Source organism: Mycteria americana, chromosome 8, assembly GCF_035582795.1.
Source record: "Mycteria americana isolate JAX WOST 10 ecotype Jacksonville Zoo and Gardens chromosome 8, USCA_MyAme_1.0, whole genome shotgun sequence".
In the NCBI taxonomy this organism is placed as follows: Eukaryota; Metazoa; Chordata; class Aves; order Ciconiiformes; family Ciconiidae; genus Mycteria; species Mycteria americana.
In genome coordinates, this window is record NC_134372.1 from 26,804,538 (window position 1) to 26,820,932 (window position 16,395).

General features: G+C 41.7%; 1 protein-coding gene across 2 annotated transcripts; it reads right to left on the reverse strand.

Moving 5' to 3' along the window:
• Positions 1–1,052: 1,052 nt before the first annotated feature.
• Positions 1,053–16,395, reverse strand: PSME3IP1 (proteasome activator subunit 3 interacting protein 1). 2 transcript variants are annotated; one of them, XM_075510303.1, is made up of 7 exons: positions 16,265–16,395; positions 13,086–13,231; positions 12,796–12,894; positions 9,180–9,302; positions 4,987–5,119; positions 2,921–2,985; positions 1,053–1,789 (listed from the first exon to the last, which is right to left on the reverse strand). In XM_075510303.1, exons 2-7 carry the CDS (start codon positions 13,213–13,215, stop codon positions 1,572–1,574), a joined length of 768 nt encoding a protein of 255 aa, XP_075366418.1. In that variant the 5' UTR covers positions 13,216–13,231; positions 16,265–16,395; the 3' UTR covers positions 1,053–1,571. The 2 variants fall into 2 exon arrangements, with proteins under 2 accessions (XP_075366418.1, XP_075366419.1); XM_075510304.1 differs by having other exon boundaries at positions 4,987–5,115; positions 9,176–9,302.

The following is a 16,395-nucleotide window of genomic DNA, read 5'->3' on the forward strand; positions in this document are numbered from 1 at the left end:
GTGCACCACTTCTATTTCACTCCACAGCTAAGTACAATGAAAGTCACCAAAAGCAAAGCATTAGGGAGGCAGCAAGAGATCTAGCTATTTTCCACCTGAAAGTGCTATAATTAGAGTAGCTAGAGAAGAGGCAGGAGCAACTCTGGAGCAACCAGAAGAGGTCCCAGGCAGCCCAGAAGAACATGGGAGGAATTAGTGTGTTTCCAAGAATCTGATTGTGGAACAGGGTTGTGCAAACAGAAAGGGTATTTGGCTAAGGATAGCTTCAGCATGAGCATCACTCTCCTTGTTTCCTTTGGGAAAGTTCAACACTCAAGCTAAGGCATGAATCCTACTAAAGGCCTTCAAGTTCCACTGCTTTTATTCCAGCTGCTCCCTTCCAAGTTGCTTAGCATCACATTCAGGTAACTGCCCTTCACGACACATGTATCAGCTGTTTTCTCAGAAGCGCATACACTTCAGAGTGTGGTATGTAGAGCAGGACTGCTGTGATGGAGACTGTCACAAAGACATTTCCACCTCCGAGCAGTTGAGCTGAGCTGTTCCAACCCACTGACCCTCCATTAGCACTGTCTGCACACAGATGAAAAGGACAGGCCCTCAGCTTTCACAGCCTACTTCTTGCTCATGCCCGGCTCTCTCGTCCACACCACCCATAAACATGCCCATGTACAGTTTCTTAAATCCAATACAACTTCAAAAACAACTGCAAAGGATGGTGTTCTCCAGCTTTTGCACAAAGAGGTTTGGCTGACCGGGGTATCCCACCCACTCTGGATTCATGCTCTTCAGGACACTGCTGCAGAAAAGCTGAATGACCTGTCAAAAGCACTGGTGTGGGTGCAACAGCCTTTGAGCAGAACAGCCAACTGCAGCTCCTCTGAATGCACTCAGAACAAGAGTTTCCATCACCATCTCTGCATTTGTAGGAGGCTGGTTTGCACTTCTCCTGGATGGTGGTTTGAGGAAGGGGCTGGTTGGGTAGAGCAGAAATTGCTTAATGGAATGGGTACAATTATGAATGGCACAAGCCAAGATTAAAAAAAAAAAAATGCATTCAGAATGTCTTTAATCATGTAACACTAAAACTTCTTTACAGTGTCATGGCAATCTACACTTCACCATCTGCTTGATTTTTGTTCTGCCCCCATTTCTCAAATACAGAATAAAAATGACATTTTAAAACAGAACACATGGCTGTTTCTACAAGACTTCACTGCTTCAAGTGAGTATTTTTTGCCTGTTAGTCTTGTATAAACTTCTTAGATCAGAATTCTTTCTTTCCGTAAGAATTTTAAAGACAAAGCTCTCTCCTCCCTGCCCTCAGACCTTCATTACATTACTAGGTGTGCCTTCTGGTTTAGGATGGCAGACTTTCTTCCAGGCTCAGTATGCACCCCAGAAATGGAAAGGGGAGGGGGGGGGAGGAAAAGAGTTATTTTAGGAGTATCTGAGTGTATTAAAGTTGTGAGGTTAGCTAGAAAGATTATATTTGGGGCAGAAGGATGCATTAAGCATCCATCAGGGCTTTGGAAGATACTCTGCACTACATTACACATGGAGGGATTTCATTATGGACCATCAAAGAAACTGTTGCTACGAAAGACAGAAGAGACAATCTTTCCAGTGGAATTAATAGTGCCTTCGCTATCCGAGCTGGACTCCGAATCACTGCTTCCTGAGTAGGCGCCCAGGCCAGGCAGGATCCCAATGCACACGGCTGCTGAGGGACAGTGGACCGTGGAGCCTCCCACTGAGCTGCTCCCCAAGGGAACACAGGATGGTTTTTCTGAAAGAGAGGCACCTCAGTCAAAAACAAGAGCGCAGGAAAGGGCTTTTAATCAGTGAAGGAACTGCCACGTGTCATTCACCTGCTATTGCCACATCAGTGGTGGATGACTGCAGGATTCAATTAAAGCATAAGGCAGCTTTATGCTGCAATAAAGCTATTCTGACAGGAAGGACTTGCTACCTCAGGGGATTTTTTTTTTTTCTCATCACTAGTTTAAGCCCAGCTCTATGCTGGCATTACAGATTTTTATTCAAAAGTTGTCAGTTTGATGCTTGTCAAATACCAAACCCACTAAATAAGAATAAATAGCTCTGCTTTGTGTAATTGAATATTTTTTGTGATACAACAGCATAGTTGGGGAAAAGTTTTATTCCATCTCTCTGCTAGTCAACGTCTCCCATCTTCCATGGCTAATTAATTATTTTCAGTATTATGAAAGTTTACTAAACAGAAGGAGATTCAGGAAGCACCCTGGGTTATCCTCACACAATTGAAGCTCACCCTGCTTGTGTCAGAGTATCTTGACAGCAAGTCAACTGCAGCCCTGACAGCTAAGACTGAAATGCAACTTAATTTTTCTTCTAGTTCCCCGTAATTTTCTGAAACAAATTGGTTCCAGGATGGACAAGATCACTTCATAGCATGAAAAGCTAACAGTGGAGGTATACAAATACATCAAATGCTGCTATGAAGAGAAAAGGGATGATCTGTTCTCATGTCTCCTGTTGACAGGACAAGCACTAGGCTCGAAATGCAGCTACGGAGACTCCTATTAGTTATCATGTAAAACTCTTAAGGGTAAAATCAGTTAAGCATTAGAATAAACTGCCTAAGGAGGGTGCACAATCTCTATCTGTGGAGATTTAAGAGCAGCTTAGACAAACATCTGTCAGGAATGGTTTAGGCAGGGGATAGACTGATGACCTGTAGAGGTTCCCTCCAGCACTATTTTCTATGCAGGCTGTCAGCACCTATAGTTACCATTTCTACTGCTTTAAGAGAGAACAAGCCAAGCACCGTCTGTGCTGTCTTGCATAATGAAGGAGCAGAAAAGCAGATTTAACACCAAGTCACTTGCTGTTCAGGTGAGAGACAGACAGCTTCCCACGTGCAGAAATCAGGACATACCTTGATTCTTTTCATCATGATCAGTATCTAGTTTCAACCTCTTCACACTGTTACCACCATCTGAACTGTGGAAAAAATAAGAAAGTGTCTTGTTCCTCATAAGCCACATCTTTGCCTCAAATGCTACAGCGAATGCCAGCAGGGTCCCCTGATGACCATCACCACTTCTAACTGCTGTTAACTGGGGCTCCTCAGAGAACATGCAGGATCCTAGAAAAAAACACCTACACTGCAAGTATCACTTGTTCACCTGGGAAACAGAAACACACCTCTGGGAATCCAAGTCAGACCTCTTACACAGTAACCCTGAGCTGCCTATTCAGCTGGAAGTACCCCACAGGAGATCAGGAATGACTACCTGAACTTCAGCCACCCCACATGACCACAGGCTTGCATATGTGGATGATTACCACGCTTGATGGTGCAATGCTGGTGTCTTTCCCCTTCCCTTCCAGGGTTTCCTTCCCCTCCTTCAAGCACCTAAAGAGCCTGTTCTAAAACATCTAGAAATCTTGCACCCAGCAAGAGGCCCAGTAGGTTTTACACCAATTCACACACAACTTGCGGTATCTGAACTAAAAAAAGAAAGGGGTCCTTTTTGGGTCCAAAGTGGTATTGGTGGAAAGGAGCATTACTTGGACTTCTGACTATTCAGAACTGCTATAGCTCTTCCTTGTCACTGCTCAGTTTCTTTTACCCCTCTTGCATGTTCCCAATCCTAAGCCATCCACATAAACAAATGCTTCCCAGCTTCAGCTGTGATGAACTAAAGTGATGAAGTATGAGCATTTTCATGCATTAACTCTTTTCTGTCCCTGTCAGAACATGCAGTACAGATGAAAGGTTATTCTGTGTGTGGAGGTTTTAATAGTAATACATCCTTTTCAGGAAACTACAAAGCTCAGAGAGCAGATGTTGAACTCACGCTACACTTGGTTTGGGCCAGTTGCAATAAAAGATAAGACAGCAAAAATAGAAGACTGCAAAGCAAGTCTGTGTTGGCACTGACATGTCAGTTAAGATGCTCTCTTCAAATAGATGCCATCTGCAGACTTTAGATCTGCCATTAAGCACATGCCAGCTCCTTAGTTAATACTAAGTTAGCCAGCTCCTGGGTTAAGTACTAGTAGTTACAAGAAAAAAAAAAACCACCGTTGGCTGCTTGTTACCAGTTCAGGGTTTCTCTTCTCTGCCCTCCAAAAACCCAAACAACTACCACCCCCACCCCCCCATTAGGTGGTGGAAGTGCTTACTTTTCAGTTTCCAGACATACAATTACTGCTGTACTGAGAGATAAACATCACCCTACAAGATAACGCTTCTAAAATAATCTCTCATTCTCTTGGACAGATTCAAAAACACTGACTGAATTTCTAGATGTCAGTAATCATCTTAAGTATTAGACTACTCGTCTGTGGGAAATAAGTCTGGTCCCACATTCCTAGTTTCTCCATAACCTGTAGCACACCAGCAGCTGCATTTGCAGGCCAAGATCAAAACAGTAAACACAAACCCAGCTGCCATCTCCCTGGGATGGAAGGGGTGTTAATGTACCAGTGCAAATCAGCAAGGAACAAGGGAAGTTTGCCTGATGGCCTCTGGGATCAAATCCGTACACAAAGCTCTTCTCTTGTAACCTATGTCTCCCCCATGCTTGCCCCCAGCAGCAATTAAAACAATCCATTTTAGAGACAGATAAAATCAGCTGATAAATTACACAAACCTGAATGAAATTACATGAGTGAGGTGACACACTGATATCTACAAATAGAGATGTAAAATAGATTCCCTCTAGATACCCAAGCAGGATTGCCCAAGCCTGGCAGTCTAGAATGAAAAGTCTACCCACTTGCTTTACACAAGCTTATCTATTTGAATTGCTCCATGTTTTTCCCACGGTTTGTGAGAACCTATAGAAACAAGGCTGGTCTTTTCTTATACTTTCCCCCTTTTTTCTTTAAGGCTAAGGTTCACACCTCACTCTCTGGAGGCAGTTTTGGCCTGCCTCCCTTTACACTGCTAACTGGGTTCCATTCCTCATGAATTTATAGAAGTGTGAAACTAACCTTCTGTGTTTCACAGCTCCTGCCAACAACTTTGCCTGAGAGAATTTGTTCTTGTTTTCCACTGACTTCATGGGCAATTTCTTCTCAGTTTCCTTCTTTGGGTCCATACTGACTCCCACTTTGGCGAGAGTACTGTGAATTAAGGGTTAAGGATCAACCAGGAAGGAATGGAGAGAACAGACACTTCCTCTCCAATATATTTAGCTAGCATTGCTGACAGAAGCGACCAAAGTTCATTCACATATTCTATCAAAATAAACTTATTTGTAAAGACATTTAGCTGGCATCTTCAGCCAAGACAGAAGAGACTTCACTCTCTGGGTTCAGAGCTCTCTCGGGTATCAATACCACCTCGCCCTGTGAAGACGTCCAGGCAGTAAGACTAGGAGCTGCTTTTCTGAAGTCAGAAAGGCGCAACACAGGACACATTCAGCACCCACAAACATATCCATTATCCTACCTCTTCCAAAAGGTCTTAGAAAAGCAAAAAGGTCAGACTGGGGGGTGGGGAAGGCAATGCAGTACGTCCCCCTCCTACGAGGATCAACACATTTGTAATTCAAATTTGCTGCTTCAACCGCTAATCCTTAACAAAAAAACTAAGTAGCAACACGTGGGCTCATTCCACTCCTCAAACCCTCCTTTTGCTGAGCCCAGCAGACTTCAGCCTACCAAAGCAAAACAGTTAAATTTTCTATTTTGGTATTTATCACTCTAGCTTTTCAGCTCAACTCTTTGTAAGGGGCCACAAGGCTATTACTGCTGGTTTGAACACCAACCCCAAGAGGAAGGAGACAGATCTGATTAAGGGTGCATGTGGTCCAAGATTCACCCAAGAAGACTGTGACTGCACAGAAAAACTAAGTGGCTTAAAACAGTGTTAGCAAGGTGGGATGCAGCTGAAACCTATGAGAGAAGGTTAAGGAGAACCTTAACCATGTTCTCAGACAGGATAAGAAGGGGCTTGGTCTGTTATTATGGCACACTCACTCTGCACACACACTGAACAGGTCTCCTTCTGTGGCAGTATCTAGTCCTATCCCTGATAACAGCTAATGTCCAGCTGTATCTGATGAATTGAGGTCTGGTAGCAATCCTGTTTGTTAATGAGGTGCCAGTGGAGTCACAAAAGCTTCTGCAAAACTTTTGAACTGCACATAGCAAAGGCAAATCAACCTAATTTAAAAGGGTATTTGTTTATAACCCTAAATCTAGCTTTCTACCAGTTTCTTCTCTGACAATTCCACTGATCAGATGACATAACCACAAGCTGGAGTTTCACAGGCTCCCCAGTTATTGCAGAAAATACTGGATAGTGAATTTCAGATTGATGGACCATATATTTGAAGTCATAGGTTTTTTTCCCCACTGAACACCTGCAAATCAAAAACTCTTAACACCTTCTTTTGAAGTGACACACTCAAAGTCTCCAATCACTTTACAATTAAGAGTGTTCAGATGCCATTGCTTATTTGATTTTCCTAAGGATACAGCAGTAACCCAGACTGCTCCCCACCTCAACTGAAAGTCGTCTCAGTCAAAACCAGACTGTTCAATTTTATTTATTTTTTAAGATGGCACAGGACTGCCATCCTGTGGCTATGAGAAGCAACCCGAAAGCTCGTTGTGTCGAACACAGTTTGATGTTGCAACACACTGCAGTGTTCAACTTCCACATTTAGGTTCATTACCTTGTTACATGCTAATACTGCCACAGAAAAGCCTGGCTGAGGAACCCAAAGACTTTTCTTTTAAAAGATACCAAATCACAGGCTTTTCACTTCCATCCTCCTAACACTCCTCAACTACCAGAGACACATCACATTTTTAACAGAGATTTTATATGTACTGCTGCCATTAGCAAATGTAACACTATACCTAGCCAAGAAGTGTCCTCTTCCAGGAAGACATTAGAAATAAACCTCTCAATCTTAAATATCAACTGCATTGAAAAAGCTATCCTACAGTAAAGCCTGCTTCTTGGAGGGGGACTTTTCCTACATTTACATAGGATTTAAGACAAGAGGATGTTGTTCTCGAACACTTCTTGGAACTGGCTTAAAAAAAAAAAAATCTGTAAATCTCTAAACATTGTCAGACCGGTGGAGTCTGGATAGGTAAGGAACAAAAAACCCTAGTTCTTCTTGTAGGAGGAAGTAAAATTCCTATGCAACCACACATAGGAATTTCTTATGCTCGAGAGCACATTAAAATATTCCAAGGCATGTTTATCCTTAAGATATATGATTTCATGATTGCTCAACCTAAAAAATGAAGAAAAAAAGAAAGAAAAAAAAGCCCTGTACTTGAATACTGACGTAGGTTTTACCATTAAATTAATGCCTCTGGGTAGATTAAATTGGATGTTATACGAGGAAAAAGACCAAATAATCAAACCCGCTGGGTTGACATTCCTCTTATTAGTTTGGAAGAGGACTTGAATAGTACCTATAGATCCAGCACATTTACCTAGCACCCACTGTTTTTTGTCACTGTAGTGATAAACCATTAGTAACAACCTGCAGATTGCAAAAACACCTTTTGCATTTTAAAAGAATACCATAAAAAATTTCAAATGCTTTTTGCAAGTCATTTTGCAAGTTGCTCTGAGGTTGCTTGAAATATTATGGTGAAATAAAAAAAATTTAAAAAAAGGAAATGGAATGGGCAAAACTTCTCAGTTTCTCATGAGATGAGGTGACTATAAAATATTCTCCCTCCATCCACCCCATCAGCAATAAGTTCTATAGTTTAATTTACAGCAAGACTTCAGATACAGAGGCAGACGAGATTACTAAAACTGCGAAGACTGAGGTTAGATGGCTTGTACATCTCGAACAGGCCCTGCTCAGCAAATTCAGGGATCAGTGTGTTATGTGGCTAATTCAGGACAACGTAAGATTCCCTCTGGGCAGGTATGGTTCACCCCAGATCTATGTGACCTAACTAGAGCTGTCAGCTGCTTCCACAGCACAATCTTACACTGCACATCCCTGCATCAGTCAGACCCACAAGCAACCATCACTGAAACTAAATATATCCCACAAACATCCCATTATTAGATCCAACAAATCAAGAAAATATTCCAAATCCATCAACCAACTACAGCCTATTTCTGAAGTAAAAAAAAATGCATCAGTATTGCTTTTTCATAAACACATTACTGAGATAACTTACATGCTCTTCACAGAACACATGCTCTAAGTTGTAAATCATTAACTAATACAAGGTAATGCAGATCTTTGTAGCATTGACACTATTCAGCTTTATTTGCTGACTGGTTTTGGTCACCTTCTTGTGTCCACAAACTCTTTCATTTATACTAAAGCACCCTTGAGAACTTGTGCTTTGTTCACCGATGACTTAAAAGCAATGGTTTTCATTAGGAGGCAAAGAAATCATCGGATTCTCCACAGATTCAGTAAACCTCAAAAAACCAACATTTAGCTTAGCACAGAAATCCTCAAATCATTCCAACCTCCCTTGACTGGCCCTGATTAGAGAGAAAAAGCATCCTATATTATTTTCTAGCACATCTTCATGAAAAATTGGCATTTAACACGAAAGCCAAACTGTCCTGCTCTTAGTACTGCCTAAAAGTCTGTACTCCCAAAGGAGCTGAGTCTCCATGGGCACTGACTTCCCAGAAGACAGTCAGTGCATCTGCACAGATGTATTTAATTTCTCATCCTGCAGTTATCAGCAAGGGAGAAAGTAGCTAATACTTCAAGAAGAGTAACAGAGAGAGCAATTCAAACACTATTTCAAAAAGTTATGTTAAAAACAGGCAATATGCATTTTTAAAAAAAAAAAAACATTAACATTTACTTTTCAAGAAGAAGACAAAAGCAAAACATCAGAAGTAATAGGCTGTTCTTCCTTTACATTCTCTTTCTCTTTTTAGCTATGGTATTTCATGCCCTCAATAACGGGAAAAAAAAAACAAAACCCCAAACAATGGGGAGGGGGAGAAGGAAAGAAAAGTACCAAAGACGTGGGGGTTAAGAGGAGGGAATATCAAACATTACAATGGAAGGTCCAAGCTACAATGAAAACATTAAACTTTAAAAGTCTATCATTGTACATGTTCTGTAAAGCAGTTTTATAGAAAGAATGTCAACGACAGAATAAAGCTACAGCCCAATCTCTTATCCTCCTTTATATAACTGCCAGCCATTTTAATGCAAAGGATATTCTGTATTCGTTTAGTTCTTTCAGCTCTTCTTCTCTTCGTTGCTTTTCTAGTAGCTCTTGCTGCCGAGAAACCTCATCAAGGAAATGCGTCTCGTCTTCATCTAAGCCTCTTACCATATTTTCTGAATAAAGGAAAAGAATGCATATTGATAAGCTAAAACCACTTAGGGAGCAGCCATTTATTTTGTGTTACTTCGCCACTCTCTTAGAACATTTTCTGATGATTTCAAACTGCCCCATAAATGTAGGTAAGCATCCATGTCTCGTGTATGACACTTCTAATACTGCCGAGGTAGAACAATTTGCACAAAGTCACTGGGAACATGTGGAGTAGAGTCCTGGGTGACTGAGTGAATTGGGTACTCCAGCAGCCATGTTGTTGTGCCGAGAAAAGGGTACAAAGCAAACTCCACAAGCTATCTGCTGGATTCTGTAATTAAGGAGTAAAAATACTTCCCAGTTAATGATACTGGATGCTAACAAGCTGAAACTCTTACACACTCAGGCACACAAACTACAATAAACTAACACAGTTTGAACACAACACTATTACTACAGAGAAAAGCAAGACACAGTTCATAGGAAGCCATGAAATGCTATTGGACTTGCTGATATAATTAAGGAAAATTGACCAAGTTTTCACACAAGCAGCCTTTCTGCAGTTCTGAAACGCCATTTGGAACAGGTTCTACAAAACAAGGAATAACCACATTAAGCAATGATATATCTGTTGTTTTGGTTTCAGACACTGAGTTTAAGCCTGTCTCCTCAGAATCTGTTCTTAAACCAACCAATAACTAGAAAAAACCCACATTACTTCACCCTATAAATCTTGCCTCAAAATAGGAAGTACGTTTTCTTAAAGCAAACAATTGGTAACTTAACTGAGATTAACATCTGTTTAAAAAAAAAAAAAGTAGAAGACAGACAATTCCTAACTTCCAAATAAAAATAAATTCTTTCTAAACACACTACCCTACTTTAAGTATATGCTAGTGCCATAGGAAGGTCTTTTATTTCCTGTTCTGCAAATGTTCAACATCTCTCAATCAAATAATTTAGTTAGAAAGGTAATAAAAAAATATTTTTTTAGAAAGACCAAGTCTTGCTGTTTGTAGTCATCCTCAGAAATCTTAACCCAAACATCACCTTTAGTCTTCATTAGAGTTTAATTCCATAAGGGGATTTTTAGGCTTTTACATGAGGTCGCCATATTGCTTTTAATATTCACCCACATAGTCACGTCCTACTCATTTTAATGGCAAGCTAAGAAATCCATTCACGCTGATAATTGGCCGGCTTCTGTCTTTGACAGAAAAGCTTTAGAAATCAATTATTATTTGAGGTTACTTTTTAAAGGCTGGTCCCTACTCTTTCCAACTCTAAGAATGCAGAGCTCATTCGTAAATCTTTAAACAGTAACTTGTAGCATTCACTACTACTGCTGAGGGCCCCTTCAAACAGACAGCAAAAGTAGTGAAACTCTGGACATTTTTTGAAGTGAGTGACATGAATTAATTTCATTCTCTGCCTGCCTGATCTGCAAACTAAGAGAAGCAGCCATAGAGATCCTTATGGCTGACATTATTGAGATTCCCTACTAAATAGTCTGCAGTAAGTTTTGTTCTCCTGGTTAGCAGGTATCTGTTATTCCACAAGGGTTGCCTTAAAAGCAGCAGTTGGGTTACTTCTCAGTTACCCCCTTCTCAGGGTTGTCTCTCATTCCAGTACTTGGTTTACAGGTTTCCTGCCTGAACCAAAGGGAAGATGTTGCAGATCTAATATAACTTGGCAAGGGAAACAATTAATTTAGACAGTTATTAGAAGCCTTTCCCATCTAGGTTGATAGCAGGCAGTGTTCTGGTGGCTACTTGGACAAGAATTGCTTAGTCACATCACCAAAGATGACTTGGATCAAAAGTTGACTGAAGTAAACCAGAAACTCTCTAGCTGGAAAGAATCCTGGAGGTACAGTTGGGGACTTTAATGCATTAATGCTGCTATCTGTACTTTCCACTTTTCACTGCTAAAAATACAAGTGAAACAGGGAATAACTTCCACTTATCCTTATTTTGGTTACCATAATCATTCAGAAAGAAAATTTTTAAAGTTGCATTTTAGAGAATACTAGTATTATTTTTAATTTAAAATGCTGTAACATTCTAGGAAAACTATTTTACTTTGAAAAGGAAGACATTCTTGCAACGCTGAATAACCTAGCAGAAAGAACTGCTAGTCTGTATACCAGTTTTTATCTACGCAAAAGGTTTAGAGTAACTAAGTCTGTGTGTTTACGCAAACACAATTCTTCAGCATTAAGGTGTTTCTCCTCCCAAGTCCCATCATCAATTCTGACTGATGAGAATGACAGTACACTAAACTCGTTTTCTACTCCTCCAAAATTCCCATAGACAGAAAAAATACTTATAAACATGTTAAGGCAAATTCAAGCATATTAGGGGACAAATCTTGTCACAAGTGGCCAAATAGGGCTGTAACTCTGATGAGGTAAGCTAGTGGTCCACACTCCACCCAACACTGATCTTTAGTTGGTCAGTTTCTCCCAGTTACCTTCTCCCAAAGAAATATGGCTACAGGAACGATGTTAAAAGCATGTACTACAAAACAGTACCAGAAATCATGGTAATCGGTAATGCACTCGATAGCATCTGCAGGGGCAGGAAGTGTTATCTAACAGAACTCAAAGACTGTGCCATAGTTAAAGGCAGAACATAGTTTTGTTGCATCGCAAATACAAGAGAAATTCTAGACAGAATCCAGTTAGGCAAACTGGAGCTTAAAGAAGACAACAGTTTGAGGGTAAGGCTTCCAGCTAAAGAACCAAAATCAATCAGAACCCACCTTAAAATGGAGTCCCACAGTATCATCCTCACTTCTCTTTAGATAGAGCCAATAGCTCCCTTTTTCCCAAAATGGTTGACTAATAATTTTCTAGTTCTCATTATCATCTTTGCACTCAGCAGCACATATACAGGTGATACAATGCAAAGGAATTTTCTATAAAACCAGAAATTCAAACATCAGTAGAAATTAGGTCTCCATTTCATTAGAAGAGTTAAATATCTACTTTTGGAATTAATTCATGTATGTTTACTTCTTCCAAATAGTAATCTTGAACCTCAAATCACTTTTGTGTCAAATAATTGCGGCTTGGAAATGTAACAGCTGCTGGAACAGGATTTCTTTTTATTGATTCAAATAGGATGGTCTTGTGTTAAAGCATGAGTTCAAGAGTCACAAAACCATGTTACATTTCCACTTTTCCATGGATTGGTATCAGGGCTTTTTTTGATTTAATGTGCAAAATAAGCCTAGTATTCCACACTTTACAGAAATGCAGCTTCGTAACTGCAAGCAACTTTTGAGTTTCACGTGTGGGCAGTGCTGCCTTGGTGCCCCGAACAATGTTATCTGCAGGAACATTTTAAAAAATACAATATTTCAATAATACTTTTCTGAAGCTTCTGTTTACATCTCAGAGAGGCAGACAAGACACCCATATATGTCCCTTAGTCAGCTGTTGTATACAGCTGTTGCACACAATACATGCAGTTTGCTGGGTTTCAGTTCAAAATAGTGACTGCTGGTGCTTACTGAATTTAAATTGCTCCTCAAACTCCTGCTGCTTCTTTTCCCTCTGTTCCTGAAGTCTTTCATACAACGAACGTGGGTCATATGCCTCCTCTGGGCATTCTGAAAGGAAGAAATAAATCAGAAAATTAGACGATATGTTAGAAATACTAAATCACCAACAGTTCTTAGTTTCTTTATATAAAAACCTTTTGAACTTGTAGAATACAAGCTATTACCTTTCATTTCTGTTTTCTGCAACAGTGAAATATTCTCAGATCTCTTTCCTATAGTTAGTAAAATTGAACCCATACCTTCTGGATCCTCAGGTTTTCGGACCTTTTCCCATTCCTCTTGCCTTCTCTTTCGCCGCTCCTCTAGCTCCGATTCAGACACAAACCTCTTGTTAATCACAAGGTCAGCAGTACCATCTCCCCCATCCATTGTGGAACAGTCCGTCCTAAAAACACAATACAAAAGATACCAGGGGCCTGATTTCACTTGTCAGTGCATGACACATTACTACGCACCCTGAAAAACAGACCCACTGCACTTATAACTTCAGTTCTCTAAAGACCACTACATAGTAAGTACTGATTGAGATACCTACTCACTGCATAACTGCTAAAACTAACAGCACCACCTATTACTCCTTCTTTACTCTTTTTCATAATTATGTCTTCCCTGTTAGTCGTCTGCCTCGGGCTGCTTTTAATGGAATCCCTCAGTCACATTTTAATGGAATTTTGCCCAGCCCACCTTGGATTTACCTTGCTTAAATAAATGTAAAAATTAAATTAAAATAAAATTTTAAAACCCCACACCTACACTCACATCCTTTTATTTCAGTTCTTACACTTCTCTGCTCTGGAGAAAGGATCTGACACTTTGCCCTTACTTTACCTAATTTCCTTTTGCCCATCTTGTGAAGACTTGAGAAAGCTTGCCTGTTTTCAATGATTTGAATACATATATTTATAAATGCTTAACAGTAAGATTTCAGAAACTAGTAACTAATCTCTCTAACCTTCAAAAGCATTCTGCACCTCTTTGCAGCTCTGGGGACAGCTAGGCATGGACAGATGATGTGGGTGGGCTGTCTGCCAGGGTTACACAGAGTTCAAGAGGCGAGTGAAAGAGGGAATTCCCTTGGGCTAAAACGGGGCTGGGATTAGAAAACAGGAGCAGCACTTCGGACCAAGTGAGCACAGCCCATTCTCACACAGTACACCCACCCTCTGCTTCAAGAGATCCTAACAGTGAGTAGGTACCCATGTCAATACGAGGGGTAGGGTGGAGATGCTCCAAGGAGTCATCCTAAGAAGGAAACTCATGGTCTTGACACCTGCAAGCCCAGGATGAAACAAACTGCTTGTACTAGTCTTAAGTGGCTCCTTTCAAGATTTATTCTGCCAGCTCCATGCTACAGAGTGAAGCATTAATGCCTATTTTTGTTTCTCACATCAAGCCTGTATAGGCAAAGTACAATGTAAACACAACATAAACACAGCTGTTCATTTAAAGTCATGCTGACCTCACATATTTTTCTAGTTTCTTCTTATTTCCTTGGTATAACTTAATCACGTACCCCAAAGACTACAGATGATTACCCCCTGCACTGTCAAATATTATTCATTTAGGATCTCACCCTGCCTGTATTTCAGCATTGGAAAAGAACCCAGAACACTTACTTTTCCAGGGAGGGAAGGATGCAGTAACTCAAATAATGGAAGGAACCAGTTTATCATCCTTCCTTCCTACCACAAGGAACCACTCCTGCAGGAAGCAGACTCCTGAAATTCTTACAAAACCTGATACTTTTGTGGGGTATTGTTTGTAATACAAATGACAAATGAAGGTCTCAGGAGAAATCCAGGTTAGAGCACTGGACAAATATTTGTTACAGCAGGATGCATTCTTAATGTGGGAATTATCAAAGGAAGACAAGACAAAAGGATTCTCTTAAGAACTGGGGAAAGGAAGGACAAACCAAGGGCTGGCGATGTTATCTTTTTTTTTACTTTTCTTTTGTTTCTTTTTCAATATCTCACAAAAATCCACCCTAAGACAAGTCCACTTTCCAGAAAGCATGGAACACCTGCTCTTTGAGTGTCATTTCTGAAGGTGGTTCAAGTTGGAAACCTATAGAGAAGATGAAAATTGAATCTCCCTCCTGAACACAGGTCCTAATCAGAAGGCCAGCTTTCCTACCCAAGTGCTGTATAAACACAATAACCTAGTTCTCCACCCGTGTCATCTCAACAAGTCCATTTAGAGAGGAAATAAAAGGTTCCAACACAAAGGTGACAGAAAGTTATAAAAACAAACTGAAAGAGAGGGATTCAGCAAGGGTACGGTTATCATCTGGGGACTAAAGCCTTCAACAGCAAACCACCTGTGTTCTGGTTCAGCCAGTTCACTTAGACAATATATTTTAAGATACCTGAAGTGGATTAAGGTTTAATTATAACTTGACATACAGCTATGGTATTTTCACTACAGTCCTGGAAAGTGGCATCCGATGAAACACATTTTAGCAAACAACAGCTTTACTGACAACCACATCCTGGGGCACAAAGGTGGGGAAAAAGAATAAAAATCAAGCAGCATCAAATTTAAGTACACTTGCACTTATGAAGTTTGCTAATCTTTTTGTATTCTTTGCCTTCCCCCATCTCAAACACACATAAAGTCTTCCACACTGGACAAAACACATGTGTTTTGAAACCATCCCCTGTTCACCTACAGTTTTGTCTGGTGACAGTATTCTAGTGAGTGATATGCTGTCATTGTAAACGATGGAAGTATACATCACAGCTGTAAACTGCACCTTTTGATACTACCAGCTGGTAACGTTCCCAGGATCAAAAAAGTAAAACTTCACTGCCCTTGCCATCACCTAGGCTAGAACAGACCTAGAGCAGAGACAATGTCTTGGGTACCCATGTATAGCTTCCAATCCATTCCAATAACGAGCCTCTCTACCCATCACTGCAAGAAACTTGTGCAGCGCTCCCCGCACCGCCGCAGCACATCAAATAAAGTGCTGAGCACCGAGCCTGGAGCCACCCTACAGCCGGAGGTGAAGGGTCGCTCCCCACTAAGGCGCAGTCAGCCTGAAACCCGCCACCGGGATCCGGCACCCGCTACTAACGGTGCCCGAGTACGCTCGGAGCGGGTGAGCCTCGCCGGCACAGGCCTGAGCGTGCTGGGCCGGGGCCTGCTCCCAGCCCGCGCCGCCAAGCCCTCACCACGACCTCCTCGCTCTACCTTCCCTCCACCTACTCGCTCGGGAACGGCCTCTCCCCGCGGTACGGCCTCCGGCCCGGCCCGCCGCGCTCACAGGGCCCGAGCCCAGCCCTCTCCGCCCCTGCACCAGAAGGGCCCCACACCGCGGCCACGGCCGCTCTCCCCGCCGCGCTCACAGAGCCCCCGACCCCTGCCCCAGAGGCCGCCACCCCCCAGATCTCGGGCCGCCGCCGCCAGCACGTACCGCGGCCGCCGGCCCGTTACACCGAGAAGCACAGCCCAGCCCAAAGCGCCGCCATTGATCCCCTCTCGCAGGCTCGCCCCGGTTCGGTCACCGCCGCCGGTCGCCCCGCCCCTTCCTCCCGCAGGACCCAA